This window comes from Triplophysa dalaica, chromosome 11 (assembly GCF_015846415.1).
Source record: "Triplophysa dalaica isolate WHDGS20190420 chromosome 11, ASM1584641v1, whole genome shotgun sequence".
Lineage (NCBI taxonomy): Eukaryota > Metazoa > Chordata > Actinopteri > Cypriniformes > Nemacheilidae > Triplophysa > Triplophysa dalaica.
The window spans coordinates 3,089,296-3,115,446 of NC_079552.1; the positions used below are offsets into that span (position 1 = coordinate 3,089,296).

The 26,151-nt window shown below is 36.1% G+C and overlaps 1 protein-coding gene across 1 annotated transcript in view; it reads left to right on the forward strand.

The window, feature by feature from the left end:
• The window catches only part of ablim1a (actin binding LIM protein 1a), a 33,808-nt gene that overhangs the window by 6,410 nt on the left and 1,247 nt on the right, over positions 1–26,151 (forward strand). The window contains 24 exon segments of the mRNA XM_056760043.1: positions 7,469–7,603; positions 11,794–11,977; positions 12,060–12,172; positions 12,359–12,485; positions 12,923–13,016; positions 14,542–14,629; positions 15,494–15,552; positions 15,758–15,802; positions 17,283–17,360; positions 17,505–17,660; positions 17,788–17,832; positions 18,049–18,075; positions 20,238–20,367; positions 20,554–20,637; positions 21,204–21,251; positions 22,931–23,059; positions 23,563–23,648; positions 23,896–24,019; positions 24,566–24,627; positions 24,709–24,769; positions 24,909–24,916; positions 25,485–25,559; positions 25,988–26,006; positions 26,009–26,064. Of these exon segments, the coding sequence (XP_056616021.1) occupies positions 7,469–7,603; positions 11,794–11,977; positions 12,060–12,172; positions 12,359–12,485; positions 12,923–13,016; positions 14,542–14,629; positions 15,494–15,552; positions 15,758–15,802; positions 17,283–17,360; positions 17,505–17,660; positions 17,788–17,832; positions 18,049–18,075; positions 20,238–20,367; positions 20,554–20,637; positions 21,204–21,251; positions 22,931–23,059; positions 23,563–23,648; positions 23,896–24,019; positions 24,566–24,627; positions 24,709–24,769; positions 24,909–24,916; positions 25,485–25,559; positions 25,988–26,006; positions 26,009–26,064 (2,033 nt within the window).

Sequence of the window (26,151 nt, forward strand, 5' to 3'; positions counted from 1 at the left end):
AAACAGTCGGTGAAGAAACATCTGCCGTTCATCAATCCTGATGACTTCTACCTGACCGAGAGCCTGACAGCGGGTATGGAGGACGGTGGAGGGTTATAATTTAAATCTGTGGATAAATTCAGTCTAAAGGAGGTCTCTAAAATTATCCTGAAATTGATATTTGTTAATTGTTCTCAAACGTATAATATCATATGTGTCATAATGTGATATGCACATCCTTATAGACATCTTCTTAAATTGAAATGTCTTTGCATGTGTCAAACACATCTTCTAAATCTAATCTCTATAGAACATGAGGTTGGTTTTGTTTGATTTTACAATATTAATGTTGATTAATGTTGTGTACCTGCACCGAGTTGTGCATTACCTTGTCATGATGTTAGCTTAGGTATTTATATACATGGATACAGATTTGATGGTAGTGAAATCCAGCTATATAGGGAGTACAAATTATTTTACTTGCGAATAAGAAAACAAGTCTTTAATCGATAATTAACACTTTATATTCGGTATGAATAAAATAATAAAGGATGTGAATGAAGAATTCATCTGCAATAACAGAGAACTGTGTTTTTTATTGTGATCTGTATTTTTGAGTTATTATTACTTATTCAAATCAACCCAAATGCAGTTTGGTTGATATACTTCTAATGCACAATAAATAAATAAAAACATGTTATCTGTTTTTGCAAATGAACTCTTCATATTAATGAAGAGGTGCTGAACGTGTGTTGAACGCGTGTGAGTGTGTGTATGAGAGAGCAAATAGAGTTATGGAATTTGTATTCTCTACACACATTAACTTTTAAAATTGAGAAAATGAGTTTAGGCTGATTTATCATTTTATATAAGTGCAAACTTTTAAAAGAGGTGCTTAAAGCTTTACTGTAGTATTACATAGATCCGTGAGACAAATCAAGCATGTTTGATTGCCTCCATCTACAGTCTATAAACTTGGACATGTTCTTCAGATTATCTGGGATTTGCTTGTGAACTCTTGATAATCCCAGACCGAAATTTGTGGAAATGAAACGTTATTTGGTTTAAGTGCTGAAGGACATTTTTGACATGTGTTCCTATTATTCATAAAGATATCTCTATAGACCACAGATATCTATTGACAGGTGCATAGTTGTCTCAGTGGTTTTGTGTCCATACAATGGAAGTCAATGGTGTTGTGTTGTTCGGCTACCGACATTCTTCAAAATATCTTATTCTGTATTCTGCAGTCTTGCAAAGTCATGCATGTTTGGAATTACATGAGGGTGAACAAATTAATTTTCCTTTTTGGATGAAGTAACAGATTGTGGGTTTTTTTGAAAGGGGGGCTTCTTTTATTTCAAATAGAGCTCCACAGGGATTTTTTTTCTCCTTTATAAGCAAATTAGAATTAGATTACATCAGTTGATTCAACTCAACATCCATAGCGTTCATTTTTGTTTAGCTGTTTTTGAATGCAACAACATGTGTCGTGTGAATGGCCGGTAAACGGCAGGTTGAAGGATTTATTTACAAATTTCATTTACCAGACCTTGCATTGATTCCAGTATAGATCCGCCTGTCCAATCAGAGGAGTTGATTTGCCAACCAATGCAACTTTTACAGGGTTATCTGAGAAGGGCAGAGATACAGTGAACGTGGAGTCATGCAGCGGTTGTAATGGAGAAATTAACCGGAGGACAAATCAATGGAGGAGCATTTATGTAAATAATCTCTCATTATAGTCATAATTATTTGAATCTAGAGTATTCTGTACTCTTTCACAGTGACTCAAATGAGTTTTTAATGGAGCAGTGTGATACAGGTCAAGTTACAGCACAAGGACCTCCAGGACCCTGACCACTGACCCCTGGGTTTTAGATTCATACCCTGTAGTGTTGATCCCTAAATTTGCCATTTTTGTGGGTCTTATAGATAGTAATATGATTTCCAATAATTGTTTTCTTGTATATTATTTGTATTAAATTCATTTAAAAGTACTCAACAGTAATTGATTCTTTGCGGAAGGTCTACCGGAAATGAAGTTTGGGCCACATAACGTTTGGTTATGTAGTTGATGCTAAAACAGTCTATAGGGGCAGTTTAAGATACAATTTTAATATAATGCATGTGACAGATGCTTGTATCTTAAAGAACTTCGAGTGCATTAATTAAAGTGAATTAAACCCATCATTTTGATATTGTGAGCATCATGTTCTCCCAGATGAGCCATAGAAACACAATATAACTTTAATATACAGTACTTTATTACTTGCGGATAAGGTTGTCTGTTCTTGACCCATCTGGATGTGATGCATCCCAGGGTCAAGCTATCATCTTAGTTTCACTCTCATGTTACCTCAGGTCTAGTCTTCACCTCAGACCGCTGTCTCTTGGCACAAGCTGGCTGTTAATGCTAGTTGTAATCTGATTGGATGGAACTACTTTACTTCCGGGAGTTTAGTTTGTTACCGTGATGTCTGTCTGGAAACAGTTGTGTTTATAAGGTACAGGGTTGGTAGATTGAGGAAGAATGACTGGAATTGACAAGATCTAAGGAGAATTACATTTTTCAAGGATGTTTGGAGGTTTGTTTGAGCTTCACTAAGTAAACCGGAAATTGACAAGCAGAACTGTATTTTCCTTTTATGTCTGAGGAATTTGATCACAAAGTCAGGATGCGTTTCTGCAATTTCTTCTTTGTTTTTTTACAGAGTTTTTTTCAAATATTTTTGAAATCCAGTTGAAAACCGTCAGATTACAAAAAGACTACAATTTAACAATAAAAAAATGAAAGCATTTAATTTACGACGAAAAGTAGGCCTATTCAGGGGAATCTGGGCCTATCTGGGAATTGCAGTTTAAAATGTGCTCTGTTGTTGTCTTTATACGGTGAGAATTTTTAAAATTTAAATACAAATTAAAAAAATCGTGCATAGTATAAAAATTGGAAAATAACACTAATATTTAATATTATTATTAATTTTTCATTTTTTAAACTTGCTTTTCATATACATCATCAGACATTTTTATTTAATATTTAATAATAATAAGTACAATCATAATTATAATCAGGCGATATCTCCATACACCTTGACTTTATCTCAGAGAGGCTTTCTCATCCAAGTGCACAATGGCTTTGTTACAAAACCTTGTTAGCTGCCCACCTAGGGAGTACTTTAGGCTCCTGTGGGTTCAGCAAACCCCTAGAAACTCAGCAATTATCCACGGGCCATTAGTTTTGCATGAGAAGACACCTCTGATGTTTGTTTTAAAAACTGTAGCATCCATGTTTGAGTTTTTTTTTTTTGAGTCACAGGCATTAGTGGGCTTCAGAGTGCAGGGGAAGATGGGAGAAACCACAGAGAGCTTGGAGAGAAAAGGGGGATGGGACCAGAGGGGTGGGGGTGAGTCTGGGGTGGTACAGGAGGAGGAGACAGTGATTCAGGGGAGCAGGCACACTCCGGACTGTTTCTGTCGTCACAGGAGACGAGCTCTGGTTTCTTCGGACTTATTCACTGGATTTGACGTCTGGCTTTTTGAATGCAGCAGTTCTCGCCTCACTGGATACGACATCAGTGGTGATTGTTTGGTGATTCATCCTCATTTATCACTAATGGTCATGGTCAAGAAGAAAGGTAATTGATTGTGTGTTGTAGTCAGAGTTGTTGACTCGTGTTTATTGAATCATCCTCAGATCTATGTGTGGTCACATTTAACACCTTTAAGAGTAAATTGTATATCACTATTTTATATAAATGAATAAGTGCATCACAACATTGTGTTGTTTTTAATTTAAACACTTAAACAGAAGACTTGCTTACCACAATGTAAAGAGAGAGCAAATTAAACGAAAGGTTTGTTCATGACATGCTGCACTGACTTTACTCCCAGAAAGCATTCTGTGTTTTATCTGCAGAGATGCTGGTTTGATCTCATATTTTCTCTATGCTGTTAGACACGAGTGTCTAGTGTTTGGATTCAGTCACTGTGTGTGATGTATGTGATTCGTTATGTAAGAAAGATAAACCTAAAGATCCGTTTATTTTACCTCTCAGGTCCACCAGTTACACAGCTATCAGTTTGTTTTTGATCGATTAAGTCGGGTTAAAGTTAAGTCTCCTGGCAATGTTGTTGTGTGACCGTCTGGCAGTTTTAAATGGGGCGCAAACCCATGAGGTAAACACGGGAAGCCCGCAGCCGTGACCATAGCAACACTGGAAGGAAGGTAGAGTCCATTGTTGGGGCTCATCTGCAGTGGCAGATGAGTGCAGTGTTTTGTTAAGCATCACGTTCCCGCCGCAGAAGCTTTTCAAAGATACAGAGTTCATTCTTGCACTGTAGTGAATGTAAAGGGGGGATTTATTAGGGTCTTTGTCTACTATGAACAAAAGAATACTGGATGAATGTTTAGGCACATTACTTTTTATATGCTTTACTTTTAACAAACATTTGGGTGGAGTTGGAATGGAAAGGTGGGTGTGTCACAATATCCTTCTAAAATATTTAACATTGTGGATTTGAGCATATGGTTCGCTTTGTCTGCTTTACTTGATTTGTACATTAAAGTAGCCTTTTAACTTTTTTAAATGAAATTCCAAATTAAAGGCCAAAGAGTGAATGAGTGATAAGTTCAGTGGGAGAAATGTCAACCATTAAAATATTTTTGTTTTGCTTTAATTTGTTTTGTTTGTTTTGGTTATTTTATATATATATATATATTTATTGTATTATTTATTCTATTCTAGAATAAATCTATTCTATTCTATTTTATTGTTTTTTATTGTATTTTATTTTATTATTTCATTTGTTCATTTCTTTATCATTTGTTATGCCTTTTATGTTTATTCTTATTAGTGTATTTTGTTTTTGTTAAGTTTAGGAGGCAGTGTATACAGTAGTAAAGGAGCTCAGCATGCTGTCGCCCAGAGTCACCCTGGTCTCAGTGATGTAATACTTGGCTCTGAAAGCTAGAGGTCAACTGTTCTTACCGACTCACTTAATCTTGTTGCGACACTTCAGGACTTAATCAGCATAAATGAGTGTTTGTGTAGAGAAAGTGTCTGCAAAAGAGATTTGAAAGGCTCCAGCAACAATCCTAAAGTTCTACTTTTCTGTATATTGGAGTCATACATACAGCAAAGTGTGAATGAGAAGTGTATTTAAAGGGATAGTTCACCCAAAAATGTAAATTATTTCATCATTTACTCAACCTCATTGGGTGAACTATCCCTTTAAGACACTGTCACAACTATTGTAGACCAGAGAGAGAACTGGATTCTTTTCAGTCTGTTCACTTTCAGGTCAAAGCTTCTTTGATTCAAGTTGGAACATTTTTGAATGCAACTTGTTCTTTTGGCACGAGAGTGTGGACAAAACCTCAGTTCGGAGGAAAGTTCGTGTTTTTCTCACTTGTTTAAAAGTCAAAGCTGATTCTTAAGTTATTTTACGCGTTTAATGTCCAAGCAGTGGTGTGATTTCAAATGTTTACCCTACTGTACATGAGTCAGCAGCTTTAATGGTCTTTGTTAAATGAGGTCTTTGTAATTCATCCCTGTGAATCCATCCTGATGTGAGACCAGAAAGAAGCAAAACTGTATTGAGTGTCTGTCTGTTCTGCAGGACGATCACATCCCGACCTGCGGTAAACAGTTTACTGTCAGTGAGATTGAGATGCGTCAGATGTGTTTTTAGCTTCTATCTTTATTTATGTTATATGGTTGATCTATTCTTATTATTTACTATTCTTATAATTCTTATGAAATTACTCATTTCAGACTTAAGAAAATGTCACATTGTTTTTAATCATGCAACTTGCAAGGGAGGACATGATTTATTTGGGTTGGTTTTGATATTCTATTTTTGGTTGAATATGGAGGATAGTGATGCTTTAGTTCTGGATCTGCTATGATCTGTTTTTAGTGCTTTGTTTTGGCTGGGACAGGACGGGGGATTGAAGGGAGGAGTGAGTGTGGAAAGGGGGCAGGGAAAGAGTCTGCTCATTAATATTTATGAATGTCAGCTTTAAAAAAAGGCTGCACCCCATGAGGCGCGTATAATCCAATACACACACATACACTGACACACACAACACATGCAGACAGTCGTCCTTTGATGGTGACTCAAGAATGCAGGATTACACTGGAGTGTTTGATATTCCACACTCAGTGACAGAATGATGTATTCCTACTGTATTAGAGTAGACATAGTAAAAAAGAGACAGTGATGGATTGGGGTTGAGCGGCAACCTTCCGTGAAACCAACACGGAAGTGACTTAATCTGCAATCATTGACAGGCCGCTAGAGACTGGATCCAAAACAGAGCAGAATCTCATTGGGCCCGTGTTTAAATGCCCAATTTTGCACCTGTTTACAGCGTGGTTCACACATTATTTTTGTCTATATCGCTAATTTTGCCCTTCATGACAACTGTTAAGGTGTGTTTTTTTTTACAACTCCTCTATTTAAATCCAGTACCTCAGAGATGACGTATTTTTGTAGACTAAATGCGCACTGGGTCCCTCGATGCAAAAGCCTATGGATTTTTCCCACAGACTTTTGGAAGATCGCAAAAAATAAGCTCTCTGATTAACAAAGGTTTATTATGTTTACACATTTTGTCTATCAAGGTAATCTATACAAATTAAAGGGGTCATATGGGGCGAATACGCATTTTTCTGTGTCTTTGGTGTGTTATAAGTTGCTCATGCATGTATTAGACACATAAAATTGTACAAATTTAAGTGTTGGAACAAAAAGATGCATTCTATTCAAAAGAGAAATTTCACCCTGACCCGCCTGAAACGCCTTGTGTAATCACACCACCACAAATCTACATCAGTCTGCTGTATGATTTGACTAAGACCGCCCAAATGTAAATGCAAGTAAGGTGGGCATTCCTGTCAGTACAATTGCTTTGGATCCTGATGTTCCAAATATGGTGAGAGGCGTTACATTTCAGTCACACGCTTGCAGTATTCGACCAATCATTATGCACTGGTTAGCTGGCCAATCATAACACACCTCACTTTTCAAAGCGATGAGCTTTGTAAAAAATCTGCGCATTTCAGAGAGACGGGCAAAGAGGAGATACAAACATGCACGGTATGTGGAAAACACAGCGTTTTTAACCTTAAATCGTGTAGACACATTGCATTACATCTAAAACAAATTATTATATTCATATTCACCGTTTCATTTGACCCCTTTAACACAACATTTGTGACCTTTGAAGCCTGAATATAATCTTGCGGGAATAAAAATCTAACTGGATGCTACAAACAGACGGAAGTCCTAAAAGGCTTAATGTTCTTGGTGCCTTAATGTTAATCTGGTTTTTAGACATCTAATCTGTGGTGATATTTCTTAAAAGGGGACATATAGGTTCAGTCCCAAAGAGATTCATTTGGTTTTCTTTGTTGTGCAGATTTGTCCTGAATTGATTTAAACAAGGTCATCAAACTTAACTTTCTTTCTTTTCCCTGTACAGTGGGCCACACACAAGAAACTCATCATCAGACGGAGAAGCCTTTAATACGGTGTGCTAAATGTGGAGATGTGTGTAAAGGAGAGGTGTTACGAGTGCAGGCCAAACATTTCCATATCAAGTGCTTCACATGCAAAGGTGAGCAAATAAATATTGTCCATGTTTGTTTATAAACCATGAAGCCCATAGTTTAACCCTAACCTTACTTTAAAATCAGCCTGGTTCAAATCTTTTTCCTATAAACGTTTATGAAGCCGCATGTTCAAAACCTCATGACTCATCTTTTCTGCTGGGATTCAGGTTGACTGTGTATGTTAAGGTTGTTAAAGATGAGATCCTGCTTGACCTATTTAGCTTGTGTTTCTTACAATCAAGAGCTAAAATTAATCTTAAAATGAAACCCCTCTCAGCTGTATTTGTTGTGTGTCTATAGCATAACTCTATAGCGGCAGGTGAGGATACCGGCAACATGCGGTCACTGTTTAACTCACTGGGTATTTGACATGAAGGGCTTGGTCATGCATTACTTCTGGCACGATGCAACGCCAAGCTATTGTTTCTTGCTAGTTTCAGCCCCAAATTGTTTAAATAGCAAAAGCCCTTTTCTGTTTGCCCATGGGCATCCTGGTCTGAAAATGAGGTGCGTTCATGCGCATTGTGGGTGCGATGCTTTTTAAAGCAAATTGAAAACCAAAGTCAATCGCACAGTTTTTTTTATTTATTTAAAAGACGTGTTAGTAATATGCTCATATAGGCACGTACACTTTGCTATTACACACAGAGGTATGCACAGAACAACACAAACATGCCGAATATTAAAAATGAAAGTATGAACTCTGATTGGTTTAGTTTGCGCGTTACTCCCAAAACACACACACACGACTTATTAAGAGAGTAGGTACAACACTTTTGGAACATGCGGCTGGCGTGTTTACCTTTTTTCTCGTCTTTCAATGACCAGAAGAGGATCTGTTCACCTAAAAGTGCACCTGCGCTTCAGAGAGCACGTTAAGTTTATATTGCATACGTTTCAGGTGTGGTGTGACATGCTGTAATTTATCTTCAAATATTTTAAACCACATTGCAGCTGAATATTCACTTCAACTAATAGCACAAAGCAATCTCAACTCAGTTGACTGAATTATATTATAACAGGATTTACAAATAATTATATAGATTATACTATAGTTTGATCATACCATAATAATAGTTTATGTTTAGCATCTCTAGTTTGCATGCCTCAATCAGTTGGTAGCGAAGCCAATGATGCATGTTCTATTACAGTTTTTCTCAATTGCTTTAAATGATGGCTCCTTTTCTCGAAACGCTAAACACAAATCCATAACCCTCATCATCATATTTTCGGGTCAAAATGAAGCTCTCCACTCAAAACCATTCAAACTTGCTGAAAAAACAATATTTTCTCCCCAAACATGACAAACAAACCCTCCGAAACACTCGCACTACCACATAGTCTAAGACATTGGTCAGATCAATTCAAAACGGTGTTACTAAAAGCTCTTATTGATTCAAGAGTAATTTGACAGCCCGTGTCTATTACAATATACAACATAAATGACTGCAGATAGAACATAATGCAACAATGAAATTTAGGAAAAAATTACACTACTGTTACTGTAAGTAATCTTAGACGAAAGTCGATAAAAGACAAGAAAAAAATCGAATACCAAAGAACAATATAAACTGGGTATGTAACACAATACAGAATTCAATCGATAAATATATATATAAACATCGCATAATGTGCCCCCCATTGACTACCATAGTAGGAAAAACACATTGGTAGTCAAAAGTGCCCCAGAACTGTTTGCTGTCCTACATTCTTCAAAATGTTTTCTTTTGTGTTCAACAGAACAAAAAATGAGATGAAGTAATTTTTCTTACTATGGGAGTCAATGGGGGGCAAAATTTGTTTGGTTATGAGCATTCTTGCAAATATCGTTTCATCATATTCACCAGAACAAATAAATGTACACAGATTTGGAAAATGAGAGACAGATCCCTTCTCGTTTAAAAACTAAATACATTAAAATTGTGTAATCATTACTGTTTTATAATCTGCATGGCATGTCTTATCTTTTAATAATACAAACAACATTTAGGAATGTACCTGATGCATATTGTTCTCCTGTATTTCTTACTCAGGTCTTAATGTCTTCTTTAAGAGATTTGAAACCGTTCCTTAATTTTAATAATATAAAATTGTGACAGATATTACAAAAGAATTTGAACACAACCTTTGTCGACCTGAGCAGATAATCATGTAAGAGCTACTGTGAGCACCCTTAAGGAAATGTGTAAGAATAATCACCTTATCTCATTATAGTACTGCCAAAAAGATCAGTGTTCTTTTTATATACAGCCATGAAAAATATTTAAATTAAGAGACAATTTCAAAGACCAATTTCAGTTATTCTCAATTAACTATTTATAAATAGGTGTTTGAGTAAATGTTTTGCATACAGTAAAGGTCATTGCACATTGATTCCGAAATTTGCGCCCGAAATTTACGCACAATAAAAAATAAATGTGACCTCACATTTACACACTGCCTCCAATTTTCGATTGTCATAAAACGTTCTGGACTGGGTTCAATTTTCTGCATTTTTCGAATCCGTAGAGATCATTTTGAGAGGCGTTTTGACTATTCAGAGACACCGTACAAACAAGCGCCAAATACGAAAAAACGCAAAGTTAAAAGTTCAGTTTTAAAACAAGACCCAGAATGAAAGTCCTCGAACTGAATCCTGAAGATAACTAATTATTTTGTGTCTGGGTTGTTCAGAGATCAAAGTCAGTTTGCAAGAAATGTATCGTAGGACATTGTTACCAAGTCGATTACTTATTCATTTATGCAGCAGACAAAATTATTCAGTGCTAATTTTCGCATTTTCAAAAGAAAAACTCACGTGCATGCCATGCTGTATTTGTGTTGATGTTCCCTTGTGGTGGAGTGGGGAAAACTACATTTCTTTAAAGAACAATTATTTTAAGCATATAGTGCATTTTGAGTCCACATTTTATTTAGTAAACCTACAATCTTTGTGTTGCAAGTACAGTCCCGTAAATGGTCTGTACCTCAGAGAATGAGTCCACCAACGATATATGGGGACCAACGATATTCAGTTACCAGCACTGTTCAAGATTTCTTCTTTTGTGTCATACATAGCAGAAAGTACGTCATACAGATTTAAAATGACATGAGAGTGAATAAATGATGACAGATGTTTTTGGGTGAACTACCCCTTTAAGAGCTTAAAATGAAACACAGTGGACACTAAATGTGGTTCAGAAAAGCTTTTGTTTCAGAGAGCTGAGATAAGACACCTCAAGGTTTCTGAACATTATGTTTTCTCCGGATCATTCTTGAGTCATTGTCCTCCACAAGGGTTTATATTTAACTCTTACTATTTCTAGTACATCAATAATGTTACATTATCCTGCTACAATGGCAAAAGTACAAGTAAGCTGTTATTTTCTATAGTCATTTCCAGTATTGAGCTGTTTTGATTTACAGAATATAGTATTTAAAACTATTTTTAAGAAAGCACTAAAATGTGACGGTCAGTCTAAACATCTGACGGTTTTCTGTGTGTGTTCACTCTTAAAAAAGGTGCTTCAAAGGGTTCTTCGATGCCATAGAAGAACCTTTTGGTTCCATAAAGAACATTCAACATCTGAAGAACCTTTCTGTTTCACAAAAGGTTCTTTGTGGCGTAAAAAGGCCATCTTCGGATTATAGAAATGTAAGAAAGAGATGGTTCTTTAAGAAACCCTGAATGGATCTTTGTGGAACCAAAAATGTTTCTTCTATGGCATCGCTGTGAAGAACCTTTTAAGGACCTTTATTTTTAAGAGTGTAATAAGTGAATCAATTAACCCCTCTAGCAATGACGTCACGCTTGCATCACAGCATTAGCTGGAGGCACAACAAAAGGAAAACTGGACGTGGCCAATACAAACCAGAAAAGACTCGGCACATAAGGAGTTTAAAATATCATCTTGTTGTGTTGTTTAATGACACATCGACAGATATGGTCTTCAATTTCATATTTTAACACATAGGTATACCTGCTGTCATTGCCAAACAAAAACATGGACACGACGATCAAAAATGCTTGAGTTTCACGTCATAACACTTAAGAACAAAAAAACATGTCACAATGTTTCCTGACAGAAAAGGCGTCTATAGATCAATGTATTTATTACTTGCATGTCATTTACAGGATATGTGTGAGAACACATTCAAGTAAAATACCCACCCCTGAATTTACTGAAACGGTACGGGTGTGTGTTTGTTGTTGTAGTATGCGGCTGCGATCTGGCTCAGGGAGGTTTCTTCATGAAGAATGGAGAATACATGTGCACTCTCGACTATCAGCGCATCCACGGCACCCGCTGTAACATCTGCGGAGAGTTCGTGGAGGGGGAGGTGGTGACCGCACTCGGAAAGACCTACCACCCAGCATGCTTTGTGTGCACGATCTGCAAGTAAGAGCTCAAGGGCACGCTGTCATTGACATAGGGGTTTACGGTACGTTTTAAAGATGGATGTTTTTTTTATGACCCACAGGAGGCCATTCCCTGCTGGAGACAGAGTGACATTCAATGGCAAGGACTGTTTGTGTCAGTACTGTGCTCAGTCCACGTCTCCAGGCCCCACCAAAGACATCACAGGCCCCAGCAGTGAGTCAAGCCACTCGTTCCTCTGAACTACTATAGATGGACATATGCCGTCACATGACACTGATCAAGTTGATGTTATTGTTTCAAAGTTAATGGATTTTAATAGTGCTTCCGAGTATGAATGTTGTTTTATCGCATCAGTTTTTCTCACGTTGATCTGTTTTTGCTTCTGCGTGATTGTTTTAGACTGTGCGGGCTGTGGCAGGGATATTAAGAACGGTCAGGCTCTGTTGGCTCTGGAGCGTCAGTGGCACTTGGGCTGTTTTAAATGTAAAGCTTGTGCCAAAGTACTGACTGGAGAGTACATCAGCAAGTAAGACACTCGCACACTTTCCAACGCACATCACACACCACAGCAGATACATTCACAACATAAGATACATGTACATGAACCAAAGGCTCGTACATGCTTAAACATAGCGACGAATGTTTAGGGAATCACAGGAATATAAAGAATATTAAAGTCTTTTCAAAATTTTAAGATAGCATGACAGTCACTTACAATATGTGGATGAATGTAAAAATGCAACGCTAGACGGTAGCTTAAAAAAATAATAGAAACCATCACAGCAATTCAAATGATTTCCAATAAAATACCTTTACGAAGCTTCTGCTTTTTCTATTAAAACCATTGCAACATTTAATTTTTTAGAGTGTTTGATGGTTACTGGACTTTATATATTCCTTCATATTCTAGATAAATTGCAGTAAAGTAACATTGATTGCAGTGACTCTCTCATTTGTGTACAGGGATGGCGCCCCCTACTGTGAGCGAGATTACCAGACACTGTTTGGAGTACAGTGTGAGGCATGCCAGGAGTTCATCACTGGTAAAGTGTTGGAGGTACAAAAACAAACAAACATAAGTTTACTTATCGGTCTAGATGAGGACCTTCCATGGACTTGAATTGTTTTTGGTTACACTTTAATTTACAGTGCCCGTGTTACATTGTAGTTATACATTCAAGTACTGAGCAATAAAAATAAACGACATGTACTTACTATAAGGTTAGGATTAGGGATTGGTTCAGGGTCGGTTACATGTAATTATGCATAATTTATAATAAATACTATAAGTAAATACATGTGAAATGTGTAACAAGGGCACTGTAAAATAAAGTGTTACCTTGTTTTTTTACACAGCTGGTCATAAATACTATAACCGGACCCTTGCCTATCCCCAACCAAATGAGGATGCCCCCCAAAAAAGGTTTTGTCAGGTTTTACTCACGTTTGGGTACACATTTGTCCCCGATATATAGTTAAGTGATACACACAATTTTTTTGATACATTGTAAAAAAACGCTACTACTTTCAAACAGCTCAACTTCCTGTTTCAGCAGCAACCCAGGAAATTGAATTAAACAATCTATTTTATTGACTCTGTCTAAAAGCATTCTGTAAAATGGAGGACACCTGAGTTGGTGATAATGTAGGCAGCAAGATGTACACATCATCATGTTCCAAACCCAAAACTGAACCCATAAACTGAATCCAAACTGTTTGTGTAACGGTTACAAACATCAGATTTCATACAGATAACTCTTCAGAGTTTCTCAACAGACCCACAACAGTTTTGCAACAAGAGGATATTCAGGAAGTTTCATCAAGCGGTTTGATTCTGATTGGTTAAAAGAAGGGTTGCTGTTTCTCTGTCTGTTATGAAGGGGTGTTTATGTATCATCTGCTCTGGACTATAATCAACCTCAAGAACTGTAGTTTAGGGACAACACGAAGTCTGATGTTTTGTAAGTATTTTAAAAATATGCATGTAAAATAAAGAAACTGAAAGAATATAGTTTAGTTAACTTAAAAATGCAATTTTGCTGTACTTATTTGTTAAAGTTCTGTCTACTTCATTTCATAAAAAGGATCACTTAAATATTTAAGTGGCACTTGCTAAGATTTGGTAAGAACGTTAACTTAACATTAATCAAAATTTGAAAGTTCTGCTTACTTAAACCAAGAACCTCTAAGACTCAAACATTTTATGCAACTTTAACTTATCCGGGGTTACAGTGACCGAAGATATTAGGTGAAGTCATGTGTCACACAGAAGTGACATTATAAAGCCTTTTCTTTTTTGCTGCTGAAAGTGTTTTGGAAATGCATGTTAATGCAAAATAGTTCTGAAAAGCTTTTAAATGTCTTCAGCTCTGTAAAGAGAAACTCTGAACACAGAATATTTCCGTATGAAGCATCTGATAAACTCAGTCTTTATGGTTATTTGAATAAAAGATGTCGTCTTACATGAGACACATGCAAAACATGGAACTATCAGTTTCTTTATAATAAGCTGTTTGTGCTCTCTATACGTTATTGTAGAGTTGAACTTAGACATAAAATAAATGTATGTGTTTGGTCGGCAGGCAGGGGACAAGCACTATCACCCCAGCTGTGCCCGCTGCAGCAGGTGTAACCAGATGTTTACAGAAGGAGAGGAGATGTATCTTCAAGGTGAGTCTTACAGTTGTAACTATTTTAACCATATCATTTTAACTCTCTCTTTTAAAAAAAAAACGTAATGTTCAGCAGATTTAAAATATGGAATTTAGATACATAGACAAAGTTTTAAGTGTCTCTGATCTCCTTAAGAGCGAATCGATTAAAACAATGCTTTGTCATTTGCGTTTACTAATGGCCGGAGCAATTCCTCTTTCTGTAATACATTTTAAACAATATGCGTTATGTATATAACAATAAACATAATGTATAACGAAAACGATGGGATTAAGTATTATTTTTGTGTAACAATTTACTTTAAAGTAACCTTTATGAAGCATTTATAAATGTGTTCATTAACGTTTAATAAGTCATTTACAAATGCATTATAACCGCATGAATAAAAAGAGGGATTCTAACGAAATACCTGGCACAAAGTGAGCCATTTTTAACTCGCATGTTATATAAATGCTTAATAAATGTATTTATTCATTATTCATTTAACTCGAAAGAAGATTCATTTTTATCTTGATGTTGTTTGCAATATAGGCTATCAGACTGGACACTAGGGTGTATTTTTTTTTTTCTTGTACCTGCTCACTACTCAGCAGGTATTTCGTTAAATTTCCCCTTTTTATTCATACTGTTATAACTGCTTTATAATGCATTAGTAAATAACTTATTAACCATTAATGAACACATTTATAAATGCTTCATAAAGGGTACCTTATGTAAAGGGTTCACTATTTTGGGTAATATAACCTACAGTAAAATGATGTTAGAACGCTTTTGGAAACTGACCATAATGTATTTTTTTATTCTGCTCCTGATACCTGGGTTAACTTGGATGCTGTGCCATCTCGCTCAATGTTTCCACAGGGTCGACTGTTTGGCATCCAAGCTGTAAGCACTCACCTAGAGCCGAGGATAGACGGAGGGTAAGATGCTTTGTTTCCCTTTCATGTTCAATGTTTAAATGTTTGTCCTGTGTTGTTGTCCCGTAGTTCCCTTTTCTAAAAGAAAACATAATGTCTCATTGTCAACATCGCCAGTGCATTTTATAATTGAAAGTTGAAAATCATGAACACACTACAGGATATTCCTTTTTCATGTCCAACCCGATTCATGTGTCTTCTTCCACAGCTATTGCCCACATCTCTAGCTTTCATCAGCAAAACAGAAAGGCAGGTACTGTACTCGCTGTTAGTCGAGCCATGGCATCTCATGACCATGTGCTGCCCCCTGCAGGCAGCAGACCGCAGTACTCCCTCACTGACAGTATACTGCAGTGTTCAGACCAGGGGCCTCATTTATAAAATGTTGCGTAGAAGCCGTCCTAAATTTTATTTTATGATAATTTCTCAAAGTGCGTATGTGTGATTCATAGAACAACTGTACGCTCAGGAAAAACGTGTTAGTCTTTTTGATTTGAACTCCTTGTCATAACTGAAGGAAAATCAATTTTTTTGCTTTGTTTTGTACCCTGGGGGTATCAACACAATGGTCTCAAATCAAGCCAAGTATCTGATCACGCTTGTTGCACGCCAGCATTTCAATACGCTGTGTGATATCAGACTTTCATTAACTTACATTATGATATGTAACACTTCCTATCGTTTGAAACATACAATTCCCATGTCAAGTCTCATTCATTGTGTGGGAGGCAAATGAATGATTTCATGGTGGAACGTGATTTTAGATCATTCAGTCTGTGTCCGTTATTGTTTACAGGTCTATGTTGTTTCAGCGGCAACAACATAAACAAACATGAAACCATCTCTCTCTCTCTCTCTCTCTCTCTCTCTCTCTCTCTCTCTATATATATATATATATATATATATATATCGATTTTTGTAGATTTATCTTTGTGGATATATTGTTGTTTATAATGCCACTTATTTGATGAATCACAGCACTGATCAGCTTACTGACTTTCGGAGCTGTGATTGGCTGACCTCTTTGCCAGCAGACATGATGTTTATTTTAATTTACAAAACATGATGTAGACATGTGGTATTACATAACACTATACTGAATGTCGCAATAATAACATGCAAGATACTGTTTTTGTGCACACTTTAAAATTCAGTGAATAATCAGAATTACCTATTAAGAAATTTAAAGAAAGCATATCAAAGCCCAAGAACACAAGAGTGTGAATGAAAATGCTTCTTGCTATGAATGTAAATAAAATAGACATTACTTGACTCAACATAATATAAACACATGCATTCTATTATAGAAAAACAGTGAAATGTGCATTTTTATCTAGACTAAAACATGCCAGAAAATACTGGTTGAAAATGTAATGATTCTTTATTGTTGTGTTCATTTGAATCTGTTTGAAACAGTTACTTTTACATTTTAAGGGCTTTTTGGAAAAATTATTGTCAACCTTGTTATTAATAGGACTGCAGTTTTTTTTATTTTGTAATTACTTTTTGTAAAAAAAAATCAATAGCGTGATAACACAGTGTACCGCTATAAAGGTTATATAAACTATCATTATTTGAAAAATGTATATTCTGCGATTATGTTTCTATTTTGTATTATTTTCTAATTAGATATTTTGCAACTTTTATTTAAATGTTTTCCTGAACTTGCCTTTTTCTTAAATGCTGCCTACAGGTGAATATCCGTCGGTTCTAAATTTCTGCTTGTTTCACAGCCGACACGCTTATCGTCTGAGAGTATATGTTCCAGACCTGGCTCAAGCCTACCTAGCTCACCAGGTCACACCATATACGTAAGTACACCAACATAAAAACATTCCCACATGAGCGCATGTTTGACAGCTTGTTTACATTTCTGTTATTTCCTATAGAAAGTCCTCAGCTGAGGTTCTGTGTTTTAGCCGTGTAAGCTCCTTTCTGTGTTTGTTTCCCGCTAGGCAAAAGTAGACAATGAGATCCTTGATTACAGAGATTTAGCAGCCATTCCCAAAGTCAAAGCCATTTATGACATTGAGCGTCCAGATCTAATCAACTATGAGCCTCTTTATACCACATCACTGGATGAGTCGGAGGAGAGAGAGAGTGTGGGAGAGGTAACAGGAAGTCAAATATAAGCTCTGTTCCAAACCCTAGTGAGCTGTCTATGTAGACGACATCTTTAGGCATCACACTGTAGGAGCGGAACGTTATTTTTATTTTCACGACATCTTCTGTTGACAGCTCCAGAGCACCAGGAGAGAATGTTCACCCATGCCAGATGACAGAGTGAGTTAGTCACATGACCTCTCACCTGTGCATTGATAGGCTTGTTCAGTCGTTTGTTCCGCCCATGTGTTTTTTTCTCAGTGTGTATTCTCATTAAATTGTTTTTGGAATACAATTATTCTTGGTATTGAAACTTAACATGATTTATTTCCTTTTGGTTGAGTGGTGGGCATGACCACGATTTGTGAATAATATATTTTTCTCTCGTTGTTTCAGACCAGGTCTCCTACACCAACCACTGAGGTAAGTCCAATTTCAAGTTCAGTGTTAAGTCGGCAATGTCTTACACAAAATAAGCAGTTTAAAAAAGACTTAATTGTTAATAAGTTTTACTAAAGAGATATGAATTTGAAGTTTCATTTATTTTATTGATACAAATAAAGAATCGGTTACAGAACAGCCGTTTGACACTTTATTTTGTGTTAAAAACATATATTCAACATATGTACGGATAGGTTGAATTGTCAAATGTGTTAAAGCTTTGAGTGTATGAAATTGCTTTGACAGTACAACACATATCGCAAATGTCAACATGTTTAAGATACTGCTGTTAATAATATAAAACAAAATGTAGGTATTAATATATGAAGAGTTTATTAATTATTAATTTTTATACATAAAAAACATGTGTTTTTATTTTGCATTCCAATTAATATAAATCAAACTGCAGTTGGGTTGTTCGATTAAATAATAATAACTCAAACAATACAGGTAACTAACACAACAAAAACATGATAACATAATAATAATACGTAACAATGCATAATGATAACATACAAAATACAATTTGTTTTGTTTATACAAATACATTCTTCATATGTACAAATATACATGCAATATATTTATATTTATATACAATTATGTTAGTTTGTACACATACATTTGTTTACAATATATATATATATATTAGTGGTGGGCATAGATTAATTTTTTTAATCTAGATTAATCTAGATTAAAATGGCTCATTTGAATTCTGCCGAAGGCATTCAGAATATGTGTGCTACCCAAATAATGACTAAAAGTAAGTCTTTGAGAACGGGTTTCTCAAGCCAGGTGGCGCATTAGACCAGGGGCTCATCTCCTGTTTCCAAAATGCATCACAAACTGCTTGAGAAAGCTGTTCTACTATGATAATTGGTTATGAAAATTAAATTATGTTCAATAAAATGAACTTGTGTTTAATTCCGCATTAGCTAAGGGATGATTTGCGTTTAGATGGTACTTGAGACTGGAAGAGCTCCTACAGTACATCTACATTTAGTCATTTAGCAGACGCTTTTATCCAAAACGACTTACAAAGAGTGAGGGAGCAACAAGCGATATGTCATACAGGAGCCATAATACATTAGATCTCAATACAAAGTTACTGGTTTCAGCTAAAGCTAGACCACTACCTGTTGAGAGAAAGTTTTTTTTAAACCAATTCCGCATTGCACAAGGTGCAAACAACCTTAGTCTTGTCGATGTTTCTATTGGGAAGCTTCTTAAAAATTAATATTCCCTGAAGCAAACCCGGCGGCTTCATAGCTGCATCCATGTTAGCACGTCACGTTTGATGTGGTCATTTCACAGTAACGTTATGTTGTGATCAGACCAAACGCGAATGGCGTGTCAAGCGCGAGTGATTTATATGTTAATGCAAAGAGCCAATAGACCTACTTGCTGCGCGAATCGCGCGAATGAAGCCCTGGTTATGAGATGATGAGGCGGCTTCTGCTTCCGCGAATTACGCGAATCACGCGAGTTGAAAAATCTCGTTCTCGCCCCGTACAGTGCAGTTAAGCTGGTATACATCCGCGCTAAAATATCAAGGTGAAAGTCATCATAGCTTGCGTAGTATAGACCCAGCTCCCAACCCAACTTTGAGAATAGATTAACGGCGACATTTTTTTTATCGCGCGATAAGAGTCTCACCGCGTTAACGGCGTTAACGCCGTTAACGGCCCACCACTAATATATATCTTTCATTGTATATAAAATGAAATTAAATGAAATGAAAAATACATTTGAAATATTTTTCTTTGCATATATAAATATCCTATAAAATGAAAATGAAACAAAATATAGGATAACATTTATATTTCATTTTATTTAATATGCAGGTTATATATGTGTGTATATGTATGTATGTATGTGAATATATCTACAGTATGTATAATTTTTTAATATATATATATTTATATTACAAAATTATACATAGATACACATACATACATATACATATATAATTATAACTTTTATCCTAAGATAAAATATTTGTTTTGTCTTACTATGTAGAAAGGTGAGATTTTACAGATTATTAAGAATGTGATGTTTGCGTACGTGTGCTTTCGATTTAAATTTTAATAAATTGTGGTACGAAAGTTTTAGTGAATCACATTTTCTGTGTTTTCTTTTACATTCAGGGTTATTATGACATGAGAGAACGCATTCTTCAGAGATCTACGAGTCAGGGCTCCATCGGCTCACCCATTTACAGCCGCTACAATTACACACCAACCCTGTTACGCTCACCACAACACTTCCACAGACCTGGTGAGCTATGATCAAACACCACTGAAGTTTTTCTGACTGGTCTGTCTGATGAGTACAAAAGGATACGTTTTATCCGATCGGTTCTCCAGTTCTTCCAGATTTAGTTTCAGAAAGCCTATCCCAAATCCTCAGCGGGCAAAAGCATTTGAACTCCTCACTAACCTCTGACCCTGTTTCTGATTGGAGGCACTGAGCCGTCCAGCGGTCGGAGTTCTCCAGGGGCCAGCACCCCTCCTCTCCCCCTGACCCCTAAACATTTTCACCTGCCAGGTATTGTCGGAGTCTTCTGGCGGCCGAGTCAGTGTCACACTTTGTGTCGATCCCAGCATGCTCCCGTCTCGAAGCACATTTTCACATAACTCTCTCTCTCTATGTCTGTTTGTCTTCTCCACAGTGTCTCTGTCTGGAATAGCTCAACCTAAAATAAAATGATATCATCGTTTAGTTTTCAAATCACTTAGACATCAAACCTGATGTGATGCATCTGAAAGTTGTTTGCAGTCTCAGTGGTTTCATGATGGTCCTCACAGCAGAATATGTCTTTTTATTTCACTTTTACGCCTAGTGTTAAAAAAGTGAAAACGATTGTGTTCTATCATTTGAGTGAAGTTTGTGTCTCTAGTTTGTACATGTTTTGGTACTCTTTTGTTTCAATGGATGAATTATGTGTTTCATGTCTTTATGAATGTTGAGAACTTTTAAGTATCATCAGTTTGCTATTTATTATCTAATCCAGCTATTCGTTTTCTATGTTTGTGGGTTGATTATTTGAAACATGTATTTTTTACCAATGTAACTCGATGTACAGTAACTGAAAACTTGTTTCTTTCATCTAGATCAAGGGTTGAACATCTACAGAAAACTACCCATCTACAAACAGCATGGTACATTGATTCAGACCAGAGTTATTATAGTTCTGATTTTAGTTTTATTCATATTTTAAATTAGTTTTTATTTTTAGATTTTTACTTTTATGTTAATTTTGGTATATGCTTTTGTCATTTTATAATTTATTGGTTTATTTTAATGTTTCTATATAAGATTAATTCATTTTAACCCTAAAAAATTTAAAGTGTTTGTTTAATATTATCATTTTAATGCTTTAAACTTACTTCAGTTCATTTTTCTGGAAACATTTACATTTTTCCTTGAGTTAAGTTTTTCCCAAAATTTTCAGGTCAATATTTTTTTTGACTTCAATGAACAGGAACGTTTTCAAAGTTTTAATTCTAGTAAAATTATATTACCTTGATTCAGACTCAATACTTTGACATTTACATTAATGAATGCTTACATTACATTTTGAGACATCTGTGCACATTTTGTTTTCACTTGAGTGCTTAAATACTTGCCTATATTTATTACAGAAACAACCTGCATACATCTTTTATTAATGGATCGGGTTTAAATGACAAAGCAAATTTGCAACCGTTAAACCTACTTTAATGCACTATTTTGCTCCTTTCTTTAATGCTGTAAGTCACTTACTATAAATGTATATTCTGCAGATGCATGATATTTATATAATCAACATTATATATCTCAATATAGAAGTAAAATTGATAGCAAACAGTATATTATGCAAAGGATGCATGATAGAAGAGTTTTTTATTTAAAAACAATTTCACTCCATGACTATGTATAGTATGAGATGGTGGTCTAGTGGGTTAAACCACTGAACTGGTAAATCAAAAGGTTGCTGGTTCGATCCCAGCAGCCACCACCAGTAGGTCCTGGAGCAAGACACTTTACTCCATGTTGCTCCAGTGGGATTGTCCCTGTAATAAGTGCAATGTAAGTTGCTTTGGATAAAAGCGTCTGCCAAATGACTAATGTAAATGTTAAATGTATGTCACCATATTTCTGTTTTGTTTGTTTGTTTTTATTTGGAAACTGTGAGTCGCTCCACTTCACTTTAATATCTGCTTGTGTGCTATTGAACCACGTCAATGTAAACATGTAAGTACTGTTTGAAGTCTTCTCAACTGAGCTCATTTCACTTTACAAATGAATCGATCTTCATTAATGCTCTTTGACGAGCTCCAACCCATAATCACCAATAATATCAAAACTTGCAAATACTTGTTGCAAGATCGACCTCTTCATATCTGCATCTTACATACTTAAAGACTTAAAAATCTGGGAACTTACGTCTTTGACAGTTTTTAAACATACATTTGCCCAATGTGCATCCTCAATATTTCATCTTCTAGACGTCTGTAGATAGATTCAGCCAGACAGATCACATCTGTTTTAAAGCCGTTGATGGTTTGTGACATTGCATGGCTTATTTCGGCTAAGATGAGGAATCAGATTTGGCTGTGCATGTGTACCAGCATCCAGGGAAAAATTATAACCTCCGCTTACCCTAAATTTATTGTATATTTATGTGTAATTTACAGTAAAATATAGATGTGGGGTGGGTGGTTTGATCAAACTCATGATCATTTGCTACATATGGTACTTTGTAGAAGCATTTCTGTTGGTTAGATGTTGGTCTGACCGCAAAGCTCTGATGGTCCGGATCCCCCGTTTATTGATGTAGATTCAGCCGCTTTTGCAGCCCAGAGCAAGTCGGCTGATGACATCATCAAATCAGCCAAATTCCCCTCCGCGAACGCCCCCGGTCCAGACAACCCAGCAAAGACAGAGACCGACAGCTGGTCATCCACAGTCTCCCATGCTTTCCTAGGTACCGTGGTCACCCATGATACATGTTTTCTTAAAGAAACAGTTCACCTAAAAATAAAGCTTGGCTCATCATTTTAATGATTTTTGGGATAACTTCTCTTAAACCAAACCTAGACAAAACAGACAGACATGTGAGTGTAAGCAGTTATGTTTAGATTATACTTGGTATACGAGTGATATTCCCCAATTGCCTTTTAGTTTATTTACTTCTACAAACAAAACTAGAGTTAGGATAACAGTATAATACGAAATGAAAAGTTTTGAACCACAAACTGAGATTGACTTCAAACATTTGTGTTGTCTTTATGTCTTTATGTGAATGTTTGTCTGAGCTTTCTGTAATACACAAACTGCCTGCATGTTTGTTTCAGACAGTAAATGTGTTTTAGACTCAAACTTTCAGAAGAACTTGAATTCAGCCTTTTCCCAGAATAGACGTGGCTTTAATTGCCATCTGTTGTGTTTGAACGTGTCCTACTCATGTGGTTTTGTTGTTCTGCTCAGTGACGGACGGGAGAAGAAGATCACGAGAAGAGGATGAGGTCGAGCAGCAGAAGCGAAGACAACTTCAGGAAGAACATCTCAACAGGGTTAATAACTTTTCATAAAAACAGATGTTCAATAACATTGTTTAATACTATAGTTATCAGAAAATGTGACAATAAGTATTCCTTCCACCAAATAACACTGTTATCATCGTAATTGTGGTTGCCGAGCAACTTGTCATACCAATATAGAGCATCTGATCTTAATGTGTAGTTTACAATGGCTTTGAATGCATTTGAGAAAACCTAGCTGTGCAACAAAAACTATTCTTAAAATGTTCTGTGCTTGTAGATCCAGTCTGGTTTAGGCAAGATGATTCTGAAGGAGGAAATGGAAAAGGAGCAGATCCGTGAGCGTCACGCACGGAGCCTGTCAGCACCACGTTCTGATCCGGATCATTCCGGTGCTAATGCAGGTCAACTGGACTTCAGACATTCCACATGTTCATCATGACAGGCTAATCATGGCAGATGAGGACCAATTGAAGAGTTTGGTTCCAAAATGAAATAACTCAGTTTAATATTATTTGATCATGTTTGTATTCTTTTGAGTATTTTTTGAATTACTGGGGCTTAAATCAAAACAAACCAACTGCAGATTGTTTGATATTAACTGGATTGCACAAAAAAAAGGTAAAAACGTAATTATCTCGTTTTGGAACCAACCTCATCAATTCAAGTTTTAACTCCGTTTGAGTTGCAAGCTAGGTGCAGAATTTTAGTTGTATATTTTATGCATAACTAAAATGCAATTAGATTTTTTTTAAATAAATTGTTTCTTAGAGTTGTCCTCTTCATTGCATTCCTGTTCAAACTGAACATCCTGTAAATCCGGCCAAATCTGCACATGAATCTGAAGACAGTTTTGCACCCTTTTGATGGATCACCTGCACCCTGTTTTTTCCATCTGCTTCTGTCTTCTAACATAGTAAATTATGTGTGTGGTGTTGTAAACATTGCAGATCAAAGCTCACCTTCTAAAATGGGATCATTGCCTGGATATGGACGAAATTCACTTCATCGGGTGAGACAGTGGTGTTTGAAACTTGTTTCGTTTTCATTAATATTAGCACTTGTTTAATATTATCTGGTTATTCTGTTGCAGCCTCAGTCCACTGACTTCACTCAGTATTACAGCTATGGGGATGTTTGTGGTGGAATAAGGGGTACGTCTGTTATTCTACATTGTAATCGATACGAAATCTTTGTAATGATAGCTGATATCAATTACATGTATGCCAATGGAAACGATAAATAAATCATCATTGTTTGTTTTTCTTGTTTGTTTGTTTTTCTTCTTTGCAGAATTTCAGGTATGTATCTGTATACAATACACAATGTACCATCCTCTTTGAAACGCTTTATGTGCGTTTAATCTATTTACCTAATTAAAGTCAATCAAAATAAAGCCAAATACTATAATGCAATAAACACTCTCATGAACATTCTCTGTTCCACGATAGTGAAATGATCTGCCGGTTGCTACAAGATCAGCAGATTCTGACGCATTCTTTAAGAATCGGCTAAAAACACATCTTTTCCGTCAACACATGACCCTTTACAGACTTTCCTTTTTCTACTTCTTTTCTACCCTAAAAAAAGTTTGTATACTGTGGGCAAACTGAGACCGGTTTTATTGCATAGTTGTCCTTATTTTGTTTTCTAATTGCATCTACTCTTTACCTCATTTGTAAGTCGCTTTGGATAAAAGCTTCTGCTAAATGACTTAATGTAAACATAAATGTTGTGTTCTTGAGTTCTCAAATTTTTATCATGACTTTTTACATGACGTTATTATATCTAATATGTTCTTTGTGGAACAATTTACATCTCTCACAGGATGCTATAGTGTAATGTTCTCTCTGTGTTTTTGGTTTCCAGAACATACAGGATGGCCATCGCTCAGCCTTCAGAATGGACAGAGGAGTTTCTATGCCTAACATGCTGGAACCAAAAGTAAGTATCTCTTACATGTGAGTCTACTGTACCATTTAAAAAGATATCGATCTTTCCATAAGACTAACAACCACACATGCTCACATGTTTTGCTTATTTTACTTTATTAACTGTGTTTTATTACAAATACGCCCCTGGGATCAAGCCATCCCTATATATTTTGACTCAAAAATAGACACATTTTTTATATCTATAAATAGCCTACATTATGACTTTACATTACATTATTAAATCAACATTAAGACTTTACAAACCTGACATGTGTTAAAGACTCTGGCTGTTAAATGTCTAGTGAATTTGGATGTATATAGTTTCATTCTTATTGACCAGACTGGTTTTACTCCAGGCTGTGTTTCGATGAAGGTGCTTTTTCAGATCACGTAATGTTCGTAGTGGACTTTATTATGATTGACATGTGTTCTTTGAAGGTGTATCCATACGAAATGCTCTGGTAAGCCGCAGCCGCTCAAAGCTTCCCAGAGATGTGGACAGAACTCGACTAGAGGTAACAGCATTTCATGTGGACAGCGTTTTTCCAGCGCTCCTATATTTTCCAGATTCCTGTGGTCTTTAGATTTAGTTTGACCTTGTT